The sequence below is a fragment of the Scardinius erythrophthalmus genome (genome assembly GCF_964197995.2).
Source record: "Scardinius erythrophthalmus genome assembly, chromosome: 1".
NCBI lineage: Eukaryota > Metazoa > Chordata > Actinopteri > Cypriniformes > Leuciscidae > Scardinius > Scardinius erythrophthalmus.
The window spans coordinates 41,690,903-41,710,892 of record NC_138221.1 but is presented as its reverse complement, the minus strand read 5'-3'; the positions used below and the strand labels follow the sequence as shown (position 1 = coordinate 41,710,892).

Sequence of the window (19,990 nt, the reverse complement as noted above, 5' to 3'; positions counted from 1 at the left end):
ATTGTGAAAAGTGGTCCCTATATGACAAGCATTTAAGGAGGGATTTAAATTTTGGAGTGTAAAGGAATTTAAAGGAATATTCAGTTATTTTAAAGAGATTTTTGGATCTGGATCTGATTCATAACGATGAAAGTAGATTGTGTTCATCAACACCCCCATAGCATGCACAGTCCTACAACTCTTTGTGGGTTTGACATTACATCTGTTTAAGGTAGGCAGTTTTGATCTAGGCCTATATGCGGATTAATGTTTAATGATCGCATTAGCTTACATTAGAGATGTTCCGATACCCTTTTTTCCTTCCCGATACCGATTCCGATACCTGGACTCAGGGTATCGGCCGATACCGAGTACTGATCCGATACCTGGGTGTGTATCTATACAGCTGCAATTCATACTAGCCCTGTATGAATTGATATAATTATTTTATAAAAGGTATTTTAGTTTTACAATATAACTGTATTAAAAAAAAGTGCAACAAATAAATCTAGGAATCTAAAAAAATATATTTGAATAATAACGGTCCACAAAATTCACGGTTTGGTTCGATAAGATACACTGGTGTCATGGTTCAGTACGTTTTCAATACAGCAAAAAGAAATGCCAGAGAAATTTCCTTGATTTACATTTTTTATTAAAACTAACATCATAAAGTATGATCATTTTTTACTTTGAGCAATGATGGAGCTATACTTGAACTTATAAAACATAAACAGCTCCTTATAAAAAAAATGAAATGTAATATTGTAGTAGTTATAAGCAAAGGTTTATTTTATTTCAGATTAACATTTGAGGGCAGCAATTTTATTCATAATGTCAAAATAAAACCAACGTAACGTTACTTGAAAGCACAATGTTTCTTCCTGGTTTCCACGTCAGCGCTGTTTGATCCGTTATTAACGGAGAATGTGAATGCTTTTCACTAGATCTCGTAGCGATGTTATTACTTCTGTGGCGAATTCAAATTTCTTTACTTCTGTGGCTTTCTTTACTGGATCTCTTAGCGCTGTGTAGTAACAGTGTAGCTTGATGTAGATTGCCTCGCGCTGCATTGTTCCAAACTGTCTAATGGTCCGTAAAGCACAAAATAACGAGTAGCGCAGTTTTGTTCCGTTTTCATTACATTTGCCATTTGATGTTGGGCGCCAGCGTCTCTTAACGTTACATAATGCGTTTGCCGCGCGACTACATTTGAAAATATGCGTTTTCATTTCTTCTTCGCTGCTCTAAACAGTGGTTGCTTGTGGCAACACAGGAAGATGTGCTGTTGCCACAAGCAACCACTGTTTAGAGCAGCGAAGAAGAATTGGTCTCTGATTTGCAGCGTTAAGCAAAGCTAGCATGCATAACTAGGTATTTTTTAATAAAATGGTATCGGATCGGTACATGGGTAGATGTACTCGCCGATACCGATGCCAGAATTTTTATTGGTATCGGCGGCATTTCCGATACTAGTATCGGAATCGGAACAACCCTAGCTTACATGTGTGTGGGGTGCGTGATATACCTGTAGACACAATTAACCGGTAGAATACAGCATGCGAGTGCTGAACTTAGCACCTTAGTGGGAACACCTTACTGGGCTTGAACAGTCAAATACACTCACTTATGTCAAAATGCCCGCCTTTGCGAGTGTCCTTATAAACACAGTCGTTAATGTCTTAAGTGAATGTAAATGGTTGAGAAAGAAAGCGTATGTGTATCAGTATATTAGATCAGTGCATTTTCTTTTTAAAGTGAGAGCAGCCTAATAAACCTGATTTTGTTCTATTGTAGTTTTTTTATTTTTCAGATTTTTATTTTTATTTTCCTTGTTCCTATTTTATCTCTGACTGTTTACCAGTCTTCAATATGCAAATGTTGTTTTTTACTTGCTAGTTAGGCTATTATTAGTTTGTTATTTTGAAACGTGATGAGATTTATGAAATTTCAATAAAAAAATTATATCATAACTTTATTTGAAGCAAAATAAACAAAATCGTGATTAGGGCTGGGAAAAAAATCGATTTGATTTAAAAATCGAGTTGGTAGGTCAAATCGATTCATATTTTCAAAAAATCGATTTTTTTGATTTTTTTTTTTTCTCCCCCTCTTCAGTATAACGTACAATACAATCTTCTTTCAGGGTTTCCGTAGCACGCTCCCTGCGGCGCAGCCCTCCTCTCCAAATGAATTAAAATGTATGTATAATTAACAGTAAATCTCTTTATAGCTAACTAACGAACTGGACATTGGAAAACTTCCCTGAAGTAAATGCAAAGTTAAAGGGTTAGTTCACCCAAAAATGAAAATTCTCTCATGTTGTTCCAACCCTGTAAGACTTTCGTTCATCTTCAGAACACAAATTAAGATATTTTTGATGAAATCTGAGAGCTGTCACTCCTTCATAGGCTCCTAGGCAATTTCATTCTGCCGATCTAGAAAAGTTAGTAAAAACAGCGTTAATATAGTCCAAGTGACTACAGTAGCTCAACCTTAAGTTTATCAAGCGACGAGAATACTATTTGTGCGCAAAAATAACACCTTTATGCAACTATTCATTTTCTTCTGTGTGGGCTTCTGACGTGAGTTCACGAGATGAGTTCGTCACATTTAAGTGCATCAAAACACCATGTATTGTTTTGAATTTGACTTTGTTTCTTATTAGAACTAACGAAGCACAAAGTTCTTTGCGATCATTAGATGGGAGGCACACTACAATTAACATTTAGCGTAGGGAAAACCCATGGACCTACCAGCCCTGGTAAAATAGAGCCTGCTTTAACGCCACTATTTTTAACTGTTAATGCATTATAGTTAACTTCAATACAGCCCTAATTTCAACACTAAATATTTTCTTCACACACAGTATGAGTTGCAGTATGACATGTTTTTCTGTCCCCTTTTGACTGACAGGATATAATTGGCCCTGATCATCGGCTGTTTTTAAACAATCGGCTGATGGTTGATAGTGAAAGTTATAATGTAATAAATCCTGGAAATGTCTCAATGAAAATATTGTTTTAGTGAGTTGTAAACATTTAAGTCACAATTTACATGGACTATGACTCTTATGGAGATTAAGTATTGAGTTTTTACTGCATTTTACAACCCACTATCTGTTGCAGTGTCTGACAATTGTGCAAGGTTGTATTTATGAACTGCTAGACTGACAACAACTGAACTATTTGTATGACGGTAGCAGCAAAACTATACTACATTAGCAACATTAAACAGTTTTGAGTTTGTTTCCAAAATGTTCCTCAATTATTCAGCCAATGTAGGCATAATTAACATAGTGGACTTAACGTGGTTCCCATGAATCTGTAGGGAACTGCTATATATGTTCTATAAGCCAACCATATAAACAACTTAATCTCTCGAATACAGTTTTATTCAGATTATTGGCCTTCAAAGTGTTTTAAATGAGGTCAGTTTCTAACGAGGTGCAGTATTTATGTATTTTATTTTTTATTTTTTGTAAGGTTTCCATAGTTTTTATTAGGGCTGTGTGATATGACGATATATATCGTATGGACGATATAAAAAGTCTATTGTTTAATATTATCCTCTATAGTTTATATCGTGGTGTTGCAAAAAAACATTGTTTACGACACAACTTTTTCATCATTTGGATGACTGCAATCTTACACGCCAACCATGGGGATGCAGGCAGAAATGGGAATAACATGGCGTGGAGACAGAACCGGGTGGCTCCGAGCAGGATGGCACGATCACAGGAATTTTTGTCCTCCTGAGGAACCCGTTACTCCACAATTTATGGTCATATGCATAGAAGCAAATTGATTCAAAACTGTAAAGCTTTTGTAAAATACAGAAAACAAGCACGATGCCGTTTTCTGCCGTCTCTGTTTCCTTTCCGTGAACTTTGGACCCCGTCGCATGAACCGAGATCAGCAAAATTTTCCTTTTGTTTTGTTAATCTGTAATTATTTAAACGAATAGCTTATACTTTGCGTATAGGCCTATATATTAGTTTTATATATTTAGTTTTATTCTGTTTCCTCCTTTCACAGAAGCGCTTTAAGTGCGTGATGTGACGTTGTGTGAATCAATGTTCTACACTCTCCTGAAATTTTTGCTGGTTTCAAAAAACAAAAAGTTGCATATTAGGCTACCTGCTATTCATTTTCACTGAAATGTAGGCCTAATTGTTTGACATTTGGTGACATATACAGTATATCCTTGGGAAAACTAACGCTAGCGCATTGCCATTGCGATTTACCTATGATGACTTGACAGCTGAGCGCAGGCATTACACTCACGTTGATATTGGCTATGCGTCAATATCACGTTTGCACAGTCTGTACTATTTGAATTCGTGATTGTTTGACTGCCAAATTAAAATATTTAACAGAACGATAAAATAACGTTAATAACCGGTTAATGGCCATTTCAATTAAGTGTGTCTGTTTTGATTTTGTTTCCATTTCTGGCTATGTTTGTCAATTTCGTTTGTTTATTTTCTTTCATTGAACAGATTTGAAGCCCTGATTGCTGCTGCATTTTAAACGTGAAAGTGCAATGTACATTCTCACTCAAAGAGAAAGTACATTCTTAATTAAACATTTGCCCAGAAGTTCTAAATAAAGGGAATAATCACATATGAATGAGTACATTTGAGTATATACTTAATATGTACTAGGGATGCAACGGTACACGGTAAAATCCCGGACCGTTCGGTCAGCCCTGCACGGGACAATCTACCCTCGTGTCCCGCGGGACTTCGGTTTTGCTATTGAGTTCGCGCTGATCCTTTTAGTTTTTGCTTTAGGCGCCGTTCACATATCGCGCCTAAAAACGCGTAGAAAACGCTACGCGCGCCGCGTTCTCCTTTTTCCAAAGTGCTAGGGCGGTTGCGCTCCGGAGGCGTCTGTCGTTGCTAAAGCAACCATCAGCTGCGCTCTGGTTGGTTCTTGTCACGTGACCTACGGTGCGCTTGCGGCATTCTGAAAAGTTGAGAATTTTCTCCACTGCTGGGGACATCGTTAGTGCCAACCGGTCTCGCCTTGCACCAGACAGTGTTGATAGACTCATCTTTTTGCACAAGAATCTCTCAATAGTGGATGAGTAAATAACATTGCACTTTGTATCCTGAATGCAGTATTTTTTTATTATATTATTTTGCTCTGCTTTTTTTTATTCAAAGCACAAGCTAATTTATGTTTGTTAAAGGTAAAAGTGCACTTTTTCTTTCACATTGATCACTTCATATACCAGTTATCAAGGTTTGGAATTGGGATCCACTTGAATATTTTGAAGTGTGTTTGTTTACATTTTGTATTTCATATAAGTGATAGTTGAAGAGGTTGTATTACTTAGTGTTGTTCAGTACAGACTAGAGTGTTAATTTATTTCATACATTGATGTTCTTCCTACTGTGACATTCTGTTTATGCTCATAAGAAAAATAAAACATATTTTTGGGATGAAATAGCAGTCTCTTTCTGCACAAAACATGTACCGAAACCGAACCGAGACCGTGGCCCAAAAACCGAGGTACGGACCGTACCGTGGGCTATCTGTACCGTTGCACCCCTAATATGTACTCATATCTATCTATCTATTCTTTTAGTTTATATATACTAAACAAAAGTATTTTCCATGTGGTAAATATATATAAATAAATAAATACCGTTTCGCGTGGGGGTCCTGATCAACCTGTCGGGCTTGTATTCGCTATAACAACCGCCTCGCTCTACATTATCCCTTATACATATATATATATATATATATATATATATATATATATATATACACACACACACACACACACACACACACACACACACACACACACACACACACACACACACACACACACACACACACACACACACACACACACACACACACACACACACACACACACACACACACACACACACACACTATTAATTGATTGAATTTACAGAAAAGGTTATCGGGTTATGAGATTTTGGTCATAATGCCCAGCCCTAGTTTTTATTATTTTTTGTTTTACTTTAGGGGTGGTTTTTATGTCTCTAGGTCAGGAAAAATTCCACAAAGAAAAACTCTTCTTTAGGCATCATTATTAAGCTGAAATAGATATTTGTTGATTTAGCTTTAAATTGAGCAGAGTTGTGTATGATGGAAATATTGGGGTTTACAGTTTTTGATACCTGTTATTGTTTCGATTTCAGTGCCAGAACATATCAAGTCCAGTTTCAGCCAGCCTCAGTCTGCCAATTAGAACAGCAGCACCTCCACTGTAACCTGCGCCATCAGCAATGCCAAGAGGGCCCCAGCCAGCGGCCAGCCCCAAGCCCTGCCTCGGTACCCGCTCCGTGAAGTTCCGCCGCATCTCTGTCAGCACAAACAGAAATAGCTGTTGAAGTGTGGGCAATCCCTCACGGTCCTCGCTGCCACCCTGGGAACTCAAGTGCAGCTCAACTCTAGCCAGCCAGGGGAGCTTACAACTGAGAGGTCTGTCCTACACTGCGCCCAAAGCCACCTTTCAGGTACTAGTCCTCCACAAGATGACCTTGTTAATTACGGATCAGCCAGGTACACTGAGAGCTATGATGTATATGTTTAAAGTTAGCCATTGGTGATAGACGGAGGCTTTTCAAGTTTACAAGGACAGATATGTGTCTGTTCATTAGGGGTGGGGGAAAAATCAATTCAAATATGAATCGCGATTCTATCTTCTACCGATTCACAAATTTCAAATATCAATTTTCTAAAGTATTACACTTTAACTTCACAGTACTAAAAGTTATTGGCGCGTTAGTGTTAATCACAATAAGCCAGTGAAGTAGAACTCAATGTAATGCTTGCACTGATGGACACAGGCAAAGCGTGAGCACAGATGCTGCCTCTTAGATGCATGCGATCCCGAATTTACTTCTCTTTCACAGCTTATTGTGCTTGCATGGTCGAATGCACACACAATTATGTCAAAGTGCACATCAGGTGGAGTATTCACATAAGCACAGTCTGTTATGTCCTAACACAGTTAGGAGGAAATTGTTATGTGTAACAGTATATTAGATCTGTTCATTCATTCTTAAAGGGACAGCAGTCTCATAAACGTTGCCGTCTGTTTCATTAATGTTCATTTTAAAAAAAACACTCCCCACTTTTGACTGAATCACTTGTATCTTTAATATGAATGTTTATATAACATTCACTGAATTCATACAGTGAAGACTACAGTGTTTAATTTGTGTAGTATTTATTACAAGTTAAATAAACCTAGGGTACTGTACCTGAAAAACTTTATATAATTTATATTTTTTTCTATTGTATTTGTCCTGTTGTTGTAATTTGCTGCTTCGTTCCTATTTTTAATATCAAAATTAAAATAAAATTGTCTGCCTTGCTTTATTACAGAAGACTGCCAGTCATGTGTGTAATGATTGCAATCAGCTTAATAATAATATTGGGTTGATTAAAATGGGAAAAAAAAGGTTCACATTTAATTCAGTGGGTTTTTTTCTACCACAGAGTCAAATAGAAAAAGTAACACAAAACAGTAATTTAGAATCAAATCTATGTATATTCAAATTTATTTAAAATTGAGAATTGATTTTTAATCTAATCATGACCTCAATAGTCAATATGAATTGGAATAGTGAGGTACCAAAAGATTCCCACCCCCAAGTGTTCATAAAGTACTGTTGTTGTTGTTGTTGTTGTTGTTGTTGTTGTTGTTTTTTGTTTCTTTGGTATTTTAGTAGTCATGTTGATAAATTGGCTAATATTTCACCATTTTCAGATTGTAAGCATTGTCTAAAGTGTCTAAACAACAAAATAATTTGTTTCAAGTGTTTTGTTGTTTTTTGTAATGCAAGTATTGTGTAAAAATATCTGTGCAAGTATATATTGCCATGTGCATCTCCCACTGAAAAACCCATATTAGTCAAGCACTAATTTAAAGTCCAGTTCAGTAGTCATGCTAATGGAGTTACCTGTAAAAACAGCAGTGATGAATTGTAATTGTTGGTCATAGCTGTAGAAATAAGCAATATTATTTGTTAAATGGTCTTAGCGTGTGGCCTTTTTATTGTTGTGACCTATTTTGCAGCTTCATTTAGTTATTTTTCCTGACTGTGTTGCTCTGTTTTTTTGTAGGCATGGCTCCCATTCGGGATTCTGTCAGCCACTCCCCTAACCAAACAGGTGGCTCACTATTTCTTTTTTTCTCACCATGTGCTGTTGTTTACCATTTTTGTTTAGTGTGTGTGTGTCTGTGTGTGGGTGTATGTGTGTGTGTTAAGTCCAAAAGTCATCTGAAGACAAGAAGTTTGTGTTTAGGTAGATTGCAGGTTGTTGTCAGTATCTCTTTGGTGCATGCTTAAGTGTTTTTAATGAGTAGCTTTGATTCTCTCTAAATTTAGCCATTTGCTCTAGAGCTTCTTGTTAGAATTATTATAATGTCTTGGCATAGGTATACTGACTTTCCCTGTTTCCTGCCAAATCTGTGTTTTTCCTGTGTTATATAAGACCAGACTAGTAGTGCTGCCAACTGTTTCAAAGTGCTAACTTTTCTTAATTCAGTCTTGCATTGTAAGTCAGAGATTGTACACTCTGTTCATGACACAGTATGTCTCCCATTAAAGGAAGAGTTCCTCCAAAAATATTAAAGACTGTTATTTACTGACCTTGTGGTTCTGAACCTGAATGACTTCTTTTTTTTTTCAAAATATATCCTTTTGAGTTCAACAGAAGAAGTCATATAGGTTTGGAAAGACAAGGTCAGTAAATGACAGCCTTTAATAGGGTGAGTGAATGATAGCGGAATTTCCATTGTTCTATCCCATTAACTTGTAGACTACAAGTCTCTCCTTAGTTGACGTCTCTTTTTGTCTCCCCTGGAGAGATGAAATATGAGATTGAAATGTAATATAACTGTAATTTTCCTCTACCTCCAGTGACCTTCAGCAGAATCTCATATTTTACTGAGTCACTCTTAAACAAACAGTTTACTTGAGACCAGCAATGAGACTGTCTGTGCTGCTTTGTCTTCCCATATCTGTTGTTAACACAGCCGGGGAGAAGGATCTCAGACTTGGCAAGAGAACAGTGCTCAAAGAAGCTTGGCAGCCATCTTGCAGAAAAAATATGAAAGCAAGAGCAGGCTACCAGAAAATGCATATTTCAACGAACACAGCAGTTGTGTTATTGTTAGAATTTAGTGCCACCATGCTTGCCGCATCAAAGCAAACTTGCAGAGACACTTCACACTTAGTGTTGCTGCTTGCAGTCGTCTGTCTTTCCCTTCTCTTCCATCCTGGCTTGCAGCATGATCATGCTGCGGCTACAAAATGGTGGCAGCTCTACTACTGTTTCAGTCTGGCTTGAGTGAGACACCTCTCAGCAGGACAGAGACAAGGACTATGGGCAGTTAGCCATTGTACAAAACAATTTGTAATTTGTAACCAAATGTTTGTAACCAACACATTTATATACGCCATTTGGCTTGTGTTTTAGGTTGTTTTATTTACATGTGGGTGTATTACAGTTAATAACTCAGTTAATAAAAGTATAGGGATATTTCATTGCATGGAGTCTGTGGAACTAAATGTGCTGAATGTCTAAATCAATGTCTTGCTGAATGTCTAAATTGTCCCAACAAATATTTTTTTGGAAGGAATCTTATATTTAAAGTCACCACATTCTTAAGTCTTTAGTAAACAAATACAGACTGTCAAAAAATGTTTCTCTGTTTGCCATCTGAAATGACTGACCTTTTGTTTGCGTTCATAGGTTTGGAACATGCTGGTCTGGAACCTCAGTATGAAAGTTCACCATGGAGCTCAGGCTCACCTTGCAGCGACTCAAACAGCAACTGGGGAAAAGTAATTGTAGATAAGGGACCCTGGCCCTCTATCACTGGTAGTGATCCAGAGTTAGCCTCTGAATGTATGGATGCTGACTCTGCCTCCAGCTCTGGGTCGGAAAAAAATCTTAGTATGATGCCGTCTGGGAGCACTGGAGGTGACAACAATGGCAATAGACAAGGTTCTCATTTCATGGTTGCAAATGGCAGCAATAATGTGGGTAATGGGAGTGTTAAGGGGCCTTGGGGTGTATCCAATGGCTCAATGCTAAGCACATGTCAAGGCTCCGGAGATGGCCCCAGTGGCAAGCTGGCAGAAAGCAGCCATGGCAAAAATGCATGGGGTACCCAAGTTTCCTCAACCAATATAGGTATAAATCCAAGCACTTTGAACCCAAATGCCAACCATGGTGCCTGGCCCGTTCTTCAGAGCACTGGGCCCAATCCCCACGGGCCGGTGGGGAACGGAAATGGTGGCACCAACACTCAACAAAGCACCATAGGTCAAACACCCAGCATGCAGAGTATCAACTCTAAGATGTCCTGGGGATGTCTGCAGCTGTCCGAAGCTGAAGTCAATGGTACAAACAAGGTTCCAAGTGGGCAGCCTCAAAACCTTAACACTGAATTTAATGGACCAAATAACACTACTAACTCGATGACCTCTAGTTTACCAAACTCTACAGGTTCAATGCAGATGAATGAACAGCCCCCAGGGCACCGAGCTTGGCCTATGAGTACAGGGGGCTCCCCTCAGCTCCCTATTTCTCCAGTCTCTAATGGCACTTCCATTTCTCAACACGGCAACAGTGAGGGAATTAACAGTGGGTCTTACGGTACAGCATGGGGCATTACGCCCAGCACTAATTACTCTGGAGACAAATGTCCCATCCCTAAAGGCCAAGCTGTGGGCGACACTGTGAATGCAACTCTAATGCAGTCTGGAGCCAACAGCTCCTCTGTGAGTGCTGCTTTAAAGAATAATAATAATAACGGGATGGGCGGTCGTGAAAGAGGTTGGGACTCAACCCCCGGTACCTCACAAAATATGTCTTGGGGAGCAGGTAATGGTGTGGGCCCAGCTGGGATCCCTCGCCCCTGGGGGAGTGCCTCCTCCTCCTCTTCTTCCTCTTCCTCATCCTCTTCAAACACTGGCACTAAGGTCTCAAACGGGGAGTGGAACACTTTGCCCAGCAACAGTCAGCATTCCAATGATAGCACGAATGGAAGCAGAAAGGGAACTAATGGATGGAAGTCTTTGGAGGATGATGCTCTTGGTATAGGGAGCTCTGGTCAAGCGTTGCAAGGCAGCACGTGGAACAAATCTACAGGCAGTGAAGGTAGCGGAGAGAGCTCGGGAGGTCGCAGTGAGAGGGATGGGCAGCGTGGTGGCAACCGAAGGAGGGGAAATCCGCAGGGGATGGTTAATGCAGCTCTCTCTAGAATTGACGTGGACCCCAGGGTGCTGTCCAACACTGGATGGGGACAAACTCCAGTCCGCCAGAACACTGTCTGGGATGTTTCAAGCTCCGATAAAAAGACAGGATGTGGACAGACAGGCTGGAGCAGTGCTCCCACTCAGGGATCTAACTCAGGTGGGTGGGGAGATGGACCCAGCACCAACAAAAGTAGCGATTCTTCAGTGTCTGGGTGGTCTGAACCGAAACCTTCAACTGGCTGGGGAGTTACCAAAGGCCCAGTTGGGCAAAATGGATGGGAGGATGCCCCTTCTGTTACAATGAACAAAGGCGGTTCTTCATGGAATAGCACCAAGGATGAGAAGTCCTCTTGGAATAATGCGCCGAAGGCAAAGCAAGGCTGGGGCTCTGCTGGAGAGGGATGGGGTGGAGAAGGCCCAAAGGGAAACCATTGGGTAGAGACCCAGAAGCCTGGTTCAGGTGGCTGGGACAGTGACAGCGACCGCTCTGGATCGGGCTGGAGTGAGCCTGGGCCCTGCGGGACAAGCAACACCTGGGGAGGCAGTGGAGACACCAACACTCCTGACCAGAGTGGTCCAGCCACAGGATGGGGAGACCCACCGAAGACCAACAATCAAAACCAAACCTGGGGCGAGCCAGTCAAACCAAGCCACTCCAACCCTGCTTGGGGCGACAACACAAAAACGAACAACTCTTCAGAATGGGGCAAGTCCCAAGATTCCAGCATGGGAACGTTCAGGAGTGGGAACACCTCTCAGACTGGAGCCCCTAGTCAGAACAAGCCTACAGGATGGCGGGGAGGCCCAATACCTGCTGCCTCCAAAGAAGAATCATCCTCTGGATGGGAAGAGCCATCCCCTGAATCCATCAGGCGCAGAATGGATATTGATGATGGTACTTCAGCATGGGGAGATCCCAACAAATTTAACTCCAACGTAAATATGTGGAACAAGAACAATGCTGGAGAGCAGGATGGCATGGCTGTTTGTCAGCCCCCACAAGCCCAAAGCTCCATGGCTCCAAAGGAAAAGAACTGCAGCCCAGGTGGGTGTCTTCCTTTTTGGCAGTGCCTTGGCAATTATTACTCACCCATTATATTTATCTTTAGTCATGCACTCATCCCTTTGGAATTTTTCTGGATGTGCTTTTTCCACCCACCCCTTTCCTCTAATACCTCCTGCACTGACAAGTTCTGAACTTATGATTGAGTGTTTGTGTGCATGTCTATATAAATGTATTCATGCAGTACATTGAAATTGATGTACATTTTATAAGTGCAACTTTTTCATTTTTGTTATTTGCTAAATGGGAACTGTAAAAGGATAGGTTCAAATAGTGTTCCCAATTCATTTGATATTGGCTGTATATGAGCTTGTGCTCAGGGAAAAATAGGCTTGGGTTACATTCTGACCGATGGTGCAGTCATAAGGCAGCAACTTGAGCAGGAGGGCACACATGAACAGGGCTATTTTTGAAGGAAGTATTCAGGGCATATGCTGGATGGTGAAAGTGCATAAACCTTAGTGGTTAAATGTAAGCTGATCCATTAGAAGGACTTCAGAGTAAACAAAGCTTACATAAGCATGTTTATGCAAGGGTCGGATTTAGGCCATCGGAAAGTTTGCAGGTGCTGTGCAATGCCACTTTGGAGTTTACTTGTACATATTAATTGCATTGTCCTTGGTATTAGTTTTTCTTTTTTTTAAACAATAACCTTTCCTTGTTTTAAATATGTTAAATATTTCATGTTTAGATGCAAATGAGTTGCATAGACATTTGCCATGTAGCTAATAATTCACACTTTTGATTCTTGTTTGCTCTGACGATTTAATTTGTTTGCAAAAAAAATACTATACTATAAAAATAGTATTATTTTGTGTACTGGTCTTTTGATCATGTTTTTTGCTGTCTGCTCACAGGGTGGGGAGAGACGTATGGTGGGCCACAAAAAATTGAGTCCTCTACCTGGGGTGAGCATGCTGCTTCACCTGTCACTGTGGACAATGGCACGTCTGCTTGGGGAAAGCCTGTTGATACAGGTTCCAGCTGGGAAGGGCCAGGGAGGGAAAACTCAGGAGGCAGTAGCTGGGGCAATGCTGCTGTTGGACAGCAGTCACAGCACAAGTCTGGTATGTCACATCTCCAATTAAGGCAAAGAACTTTCTTTGATTTATTTTAAACCCATTGTTTGTTTTTCCCCAATGTAAATATCAGGGTGAAATAAAATTAATTTTAAATGTAACTGTTCAGTGATTTTATTTTTAATCACTGGACATATAATCACCCTTTTATTTTTCATTTGATTTTGTTTTTGTCTTTTTAGGATCCAAACCTATGCAAGACTGGTATGGAGAGGAGAATTCTATGGCAGGGCACTCCAACTTGGAGGAGGAAGAGCAAGTAAAGATAGGCATGTGGAACAACAATTCATCACTGGAAATGAACCAAACTGGAAACTGGTCCTACAAGAAGATGCCTCCAAAGGTAATAATTCAGACCTGATTTAGCCTGGCAGAACTACTTAAAATATCATTCACTGAATTTACTGTTTTATTGCAAGGACTTAGTGACAGAATTGTGTACATTTTGGTTTCTTATTTCCTTAGCTGAACAAAGGACCCAACAAGCAAGATGATTCTCCATGGATGAATCCGTTTGTGAAACAGTTCAACAACATGTACCCTGTAAGGATTTATAGTCTGATTGCTACAATTTCCAGTGAAACCTGATTATTTTAAATATTAGGTGACCACAAATCCTTTGTGAAACAAACTCATTAGTTAGCATGCTTACGCTTCTGTCTTTTTACAGAGGGATTCTGCTGAAGATTCCATGAAGAGCAATAAGATGGATATGTCTGGAGGTAGGTCACATTCACATGCTCTTCCAGTGCTGATATTGAGCAATGTTTGTTGCAGTCCATGAATACTAACATGATATTGTAAAATCTATAAATTCCTCTCATATTCTGCAGGAATGACAGACAAGCGCATTGATGTTGACAAGCATGTTCTTAATATGGGAGAGTACGGAAAAAATCCTGCTTCACGTCACCAGATCCACAAAGACTCTCCCATAGAGCGTAATCCCTATATGGATAAGGTCAGTTATTTCCTAGTATCTTGTAGCAATAATGGAGCCTTCACTTCACACAGTGACTGTTACTTTGCTTGTTGGTTACTTTAGCACCCTCTATGGGAAAGAAATGCAACGTAAATACCCTATGATGTAAAATTGATGTTTAGTTCAAATTAAACTATTCCTAAAGTTAAGAGCTTTGAGGGTGGGGGAGACATTTAAGGGAGTGAATTAAATTAAAAACCTTTTTTTTTTCTTTTTTCTTTTTTTTTTTAAGCTTGATTTTCTTTTTTTAACCTGTTAAGCTGCAACGCCACTTTTGAAAAATCCCCAGAAATGACATACCCAAACTAAAACAGATACAGTTCATGAACCCTTTGTACTAAAAGCACAAGTATGATCTCATTTGAAAGCTGACACCTGGTAGTTTATTGTAAATGTAGAATTAATTATTGTCATAATGAAAAAAAATTGTTATAAATAGCTTCAAAGTTTTGTAAAGTTATTAGAAATTAATTTTTATGAAACATCCTCATGAAAATAAAATTGAAGTTGGCCCTGGAGCAATCTAGAAATGCACTACAGCTAAGGCCACATGTCTAAACATTTTATATTTAAAATCTGAAGATAATAAGTCCAAAACTCTGTATTTAGTTAAATGTTTTTCAAGACCATGTCAATGACTTTATTTTGATTTGCTACTTTAAAATGCTACTGATGTTTATTGCCATCTTCTAAACATCAATTCAGTATATTGTCTCTATTGTTTTGTGGTGCAAACGAGCCCCATTCAGTCTCAGTCTCCCCCTGCACACATTCACACCTCTCCAGCCTGGTTATGGCTCTAAATATGCATTTATTTTGTCTGCATTATAGTTACTAACGACTGGCTATTCACAAGCTATTCATAGGGTTTCAATCCCTAATTTCTTTTATCAAAGTTCTCACTTAACATTTAAAAACTGGATCAAATGCCCTGCTTGAATTTCAGTAAGCATATTTAGAAAAAAAACATAAAAGGATAACTGCTATATGTGGCAGGTGCACCTAGGGCTAGCTAGCATGTTAGCTTAGCACACCATCAATACACGACAATTTATGAGATTAAAACCATGTTTGTGCTTCAAACTTACTTTATAACACTTTATAAGTGTTTTAAATAATCTTCTGTGATCTAATTTGGCTTCAGATAAAAAATCAGAAAGAAAATATACTATTGTATGGTATTCTGCACAATGACAGTCTATATAGATTAGCATTACATTATAAATATAATCTTTTATTATGGAAATACCTGGCATGGCTTGAAAAACACAGGTAACTCAAATATCATTGCAATCATGTTTATTGTCTTCAAAACATGTTACAGCGATCTCTGATAGCTTTGAACATGGCTTTGAATGTGTTCGAGACTTCCTGGAATGTCACATGATCATGCCTCTTCTTCATGTTATATATATGGACTATTATTGTGCATGTAGCGCCCTCAGGCTGTTGGTATGGATTGAAAACACAATACATCACAGTATCCAGCACTCATAATGATTACATCGACGCATTTGGGCATAAATTCAATAAATATTATTCCTGTCTATAGAAATCTGATGAAAACCTATGAAAATATATCAATATTTCTCCAAATCTGCACATTTTTGAGCTAAAGCCCTGAGGGACGTTGTTTTGTGTATCGCTGTCATGACGACAGCACGGGAGTTTTTTTATGAATGAAAGCGGTTGACGCGCATAATTCATATTAAAGGTATCGACTCATTTTTTCATTTCATAACTCCTGACACAAATTAAGACATAACTGTCACTATAAGTTTTTCAGAATACAATAGTGGTCAAATACTGAAACTTGAGTCTTATATCTTTTTAATGATGTATAGTTTGTCAATGTATAACATTAAATCTGATAGTAATTTTTAACTAAATAAAAAAAAAAACGCTTCAGTGCGCCGACGCACTGGTGAAGCTTAACAGGTTAAATCATTTTAAGTCATCTTGGGGCCCCATTGGAAAGCCCAAATTTCCAGAAGGAAATGTCTCAATCAATTTCATGGGGTATTTAACATCAAGTCATTCAGGAGTCGTAGTCTCTTTCTGTGGCTGTTAATGTGTCTTTCTCTGGTGGCCTGGTGTTCCTTCTGTTCTTTGACCAACTGCTGTTGTTCTCTGCGTCTTGCTTCTTTCTCTGCTTGGCCTGTGATTGTGCTTCAGCTTTCTCTGCCCGTATGTAATAGCTCTGTAGCAGAGGAGTTCCCAAACTCACAGATCACTTCCATGCAGAATATCTGCTTTTCCCTTACGAATAATGCACAACAAAACCAATGCAACTGTTAGGCAGATGCCTGTGAATGCACTGGACTGCTGAATGCTCATTATTTACATGTAGGTTGTTTGTGTTTCTCCACAGAATGTAAACATGTACAGTGTCGGTAATGCAGCAGCACAAGGCCGGAACGCCCAGCAGCCTCCAGCACAACCTATGAACTCCGCTCAGCCCAGTCTACGCAACCAAGTGCCTCCTCCACTACTTCCCTCTCAGGTAACTCCAATTGGGTTTCTAAAGCTCAGTTCACTTAAAGATTAAAGGGTTAGTTTACCCAAAAATGAAAATTCTGTCATTAATTACTCACCCTCATGTCCTTCCAAACCCGTAAGACTTTCGTTCATCTTCGGAACACAAATAAAGATCTTTTTGATCTTGATTTGAAGATCTGCACGTTTTGAGGAAAATATATTTATTTTATTGAGAAATTATTTAATTAAATTTAAAAAAAGACAGAATAAATGTAATTTTGTAAACCAGAATAAACCATTCAAATATGTATGTCTTTTTTTTTTTCATAACGAATGTGTACAATCTTTCTTTGCAGGTTCCTCCACCCCTGTTGAAGTACTCTCCCAATAATGGAGGTCTGAACCCTCTGTTTGGCCCACAGCAGGTGGCTATGCTGAACCAGCTGTCTCAACTCAACCAACTGTCTCAGCTTTCTCAGATTAATCAGTTACAGGTATTGATCCCACTGGAAGTAACAGCCTAGAAGATATTTAACTGATAAGTTACCATGTTCCTAGCGATACATATTACAATTTTTTTTTTTCCCGGTGCCAGCGTCTCCTTTTGCAGCAAAAAGCTCAAAATCAGAGGGCCATGCCTGTTAACAGCCGCCAGCAACAGGAACAGCAGGTTTGTGATCTCTTGGACCAATTTGTGTGTTTGTTTCTTTCTGTCTTGGCTCGTTTATGTAATTTTTCCATTTGTGATTTGTGTAGGGTCGTGGTTTGGGTCCGTCCCAGCAAATGATCCAGACTCCTCGCCATCTCGATCCCTCCCTGATGAAGCAACAGACTTCCCCTCAGCCACCCTCACTGCACCAACCCAGCCTCAAGTCCTATATGGAGAACTTCATGCCCCCCAATGCCTCTGACCTGCAGAAAGAACAAAGTTCCTTGAGCTCGTTCAGTAATTTCCCTTTAGGTGGGTGTCCTCCCCATCTTAATATAGGCCAGACTGACTCTATGTTGCACCAAGCTGCCAAGCCCAACTCAATGTTTGCATCTGACATGTCAGGCTATCTGCCAGCTGGCATTAGTCAAAGTCATAGCCTCCTAGCCCCACCTATGAGCAATGGCCACATGGTGCCAGGCTCTCCCATCAACCCTCGGGTAGGAAAGAACTTCTGTCCTGACAGCAGCTCTCTGCCAGCAAGAGGTGAATACAGTCTATCTATTTTGTTGTCCCCAGCAAAGTTTCTTCTTGCATTTTGTATTAAAGGGAAAGGAAAACAATGCAATGTTGCAAAACCTTCTGATTTCAGACCCTTATTATTTGATTGTAAATCCAATGTTTGGCTGGCATACGTATGGTGCTTGTACTTATAATTTCTGCTTCTTGACAATAATAAGGTTGTTTTTGCTTGTCGCCTTTGTGTTCCCAGTTTTTGTGCACTCTGTAATTTTTTGTTTGTTGGCAATCAGTGTTGGCAACAATGCGGCTGCTATGGTGGTGTGAACAGTGTTACACAAAAGCCAAAGTATTGAGTTGCGACACTGACACCATAATAAATAATTCGAATTTAAAAAAAAAAAATCAGTACTTTGATTTATCCAAAACACTGGGTGCATTTAAATTGAATGTAATGTTGATATGATCTTTTTGTTAGAGCTGCTGCTGCTGCTGTTAATTCCTGGATACCAGAAATGTTGTTAACTTAATTTTCTGTCAGGATGTGCATTTTCTTGTTCTTTAATTTACTTGTATTTGTTGTATTTCTCTAGGTTTGAACTCAAACTTGAATGTAAGCAACCTCGACATAAGTAGTGTTGGTTTTAAGGAGCCACAGTCCCGTCTGAAGAAGTGGACTGCCATGGATATCTCCGTTAACTCGCCACTTGATCAAAACCCCAGCAAATCTGGTGGGTTTCCCCATTTGATAACCCCTTTTTTGTAATCAGTCATAGCTTCACAGCTGATATGAAAAAAAATATATGACCACGTGATTGTGACAAGTGTCAATTAGTGCATTCCATCTAAATTTTTTTTTTCTGTTTAAGAATGCATTATATTATCAAGGATAAAAATCAACAGTAATCATTTTTAGTCAGTTGTGCAGCCCTAATCTTATCTCATCAAACAATGTGATTGAAAAGTCTAATGGATATGATTTTACTATAGGTGCTATAACATCTGGCCTGAGGCTTGAAGACTCGCCCTTTGGTCCATATGACTTCATGAATGCCAGTAACACTCCCATCAGTCCTCCTGGCTCTGTGGGAGATGGCTGGCCCAGCCGTGCCAAATCACCTCATGGTTCCACCAATGTCAACTGGCCACCAGGTTCAGACCCATTTGCTTCATAAATGATTTACATGTTCCAATCAAATCTTTCACTGAAATAGAATAATACAGAGAAGCTCAGCTGGTTAAGCATGGCGCTGTGCCATTGTGGCATGAACGAGCTCACCATGTTATGTTTATTTGACAGAGTTCCGTCCTGGTGAGCCCTGGAAAGGATATCCAAACATTGATCCTGAAACTGACCCATTTGTCACTCCTGGCAGTGTGATTAATAATCTCTCCATTAATACAGTCCGGGATGTTGATCACCTCAGGGACAGGAACAATGGTAAGTGATCTGTTAAACCAGCTATATATCATTATAAAGTACTGTTCAAAAGTTTGTGGTCAGTAAGATTTTTTTTTTAAAGAAATACATTTTTTATTTAGCAAGGATGCATTAAATTGATCAAAAGTAACAGTAAAATCTTAAACTTGAAATATATTAAAATAGACAAGTTACATTCAATTGTAAAATTTCACTGTTTCTCATATTGTGATCCTTATTTTATATTTTTGATCAAATAAATGCAGCCTTGGTGTAAGACTTTGCTCAGAGACCATTAAAGAAAATGTAATGGTACTGTAATTTGCTGAGTTGTATATATTTGTGTTTTCAACAATGAAATATTTAATTTTTCTGTTCTTCCAGGGCCATCCTCATCACTTAACACCACGCTGCCTTCAAATAGTGCCTGGACATCCATTCGTGCCTCCAACCACAATAGTTCCCTCAGCAGTACAGCACAAAGCACTTCAGGTTGGTGTGCAACTGTTTAGGCCGAGCCACACAGGCCTATGGTTCAAATACTGTCCATTAACTTTC

The 19,990-nt window shown here is 39.3% G+C and overlaps 1 protein-coding gene across 2 annotated transcripts in view; it reads left to right on the top strand.

Annotated features, from left to right (window-relative positions):
• LOC308698261 (trinucleotide repeat-containing gene 6A protein-like) overlaps positions 1-19,990 on the top strand; it is a 49,248-nt gene that overhangs the window by 20,664 nt on the left and 8,594 nt on the right. For both annotated transcript variants that reach the window (XM_081378197.1, XM_081378198.1), the window contains exons 4-19: positions 6,164-6,481; positions 8,097-8,144; positions 9,732-12,287; positions 13,163-13,372; positions 13,567-13,727; positions 13,850-13,927; positions 14,055-14,106; positions 14,218-14,345; positions 16,738-16,869; positions 17,201-17,338; positions 17,440-17,514; positions 17,601-18,039; positions 18,606-18,743; positions 19,003-19,164; positions 19,313-19,453; positions 19,817-19,924. In XM_081378197.1, the coding sequence (XP_081234323.1) occupies positions 8,099-8,144; positions 9,732-12,287; positions 13,163-13,372; positions 13,567-13,727; positions 13,850-13,927; positions 14,055-14,106; positions 14,218-14,345; positions 16,738-16,869; positions 17,201-17,338; positions 17,440-17,514; positions 17,601-18,039; positions 18,606-18,743; positions 19,003-19,164; positions 19,313-19,453; positions 19,817-19,924 (4,564 nt within the window). In that variant the 5' untranslated portion in view covers positions 6,164-6,481; positions 8,097-8,098. The remainder of the gene's footprint in view (positions 1-6,163; positions 6,482-8,096; positions 8,145-9,731; positions 12,288-13,162; positions 13,373-13,566; positions 13,728-13,849; positions 13,928-14,054; positions 14,107-14,217; positions 14,346-16,737; positions 16,870-17,200; positions 17,339-17,439; positions 17,515-17,600; positions 18,040-18,605; positions 18,744-19,002; positions 19,165-19,312; positions 19,454-19,816; positions 19,925-19,990) is intronic.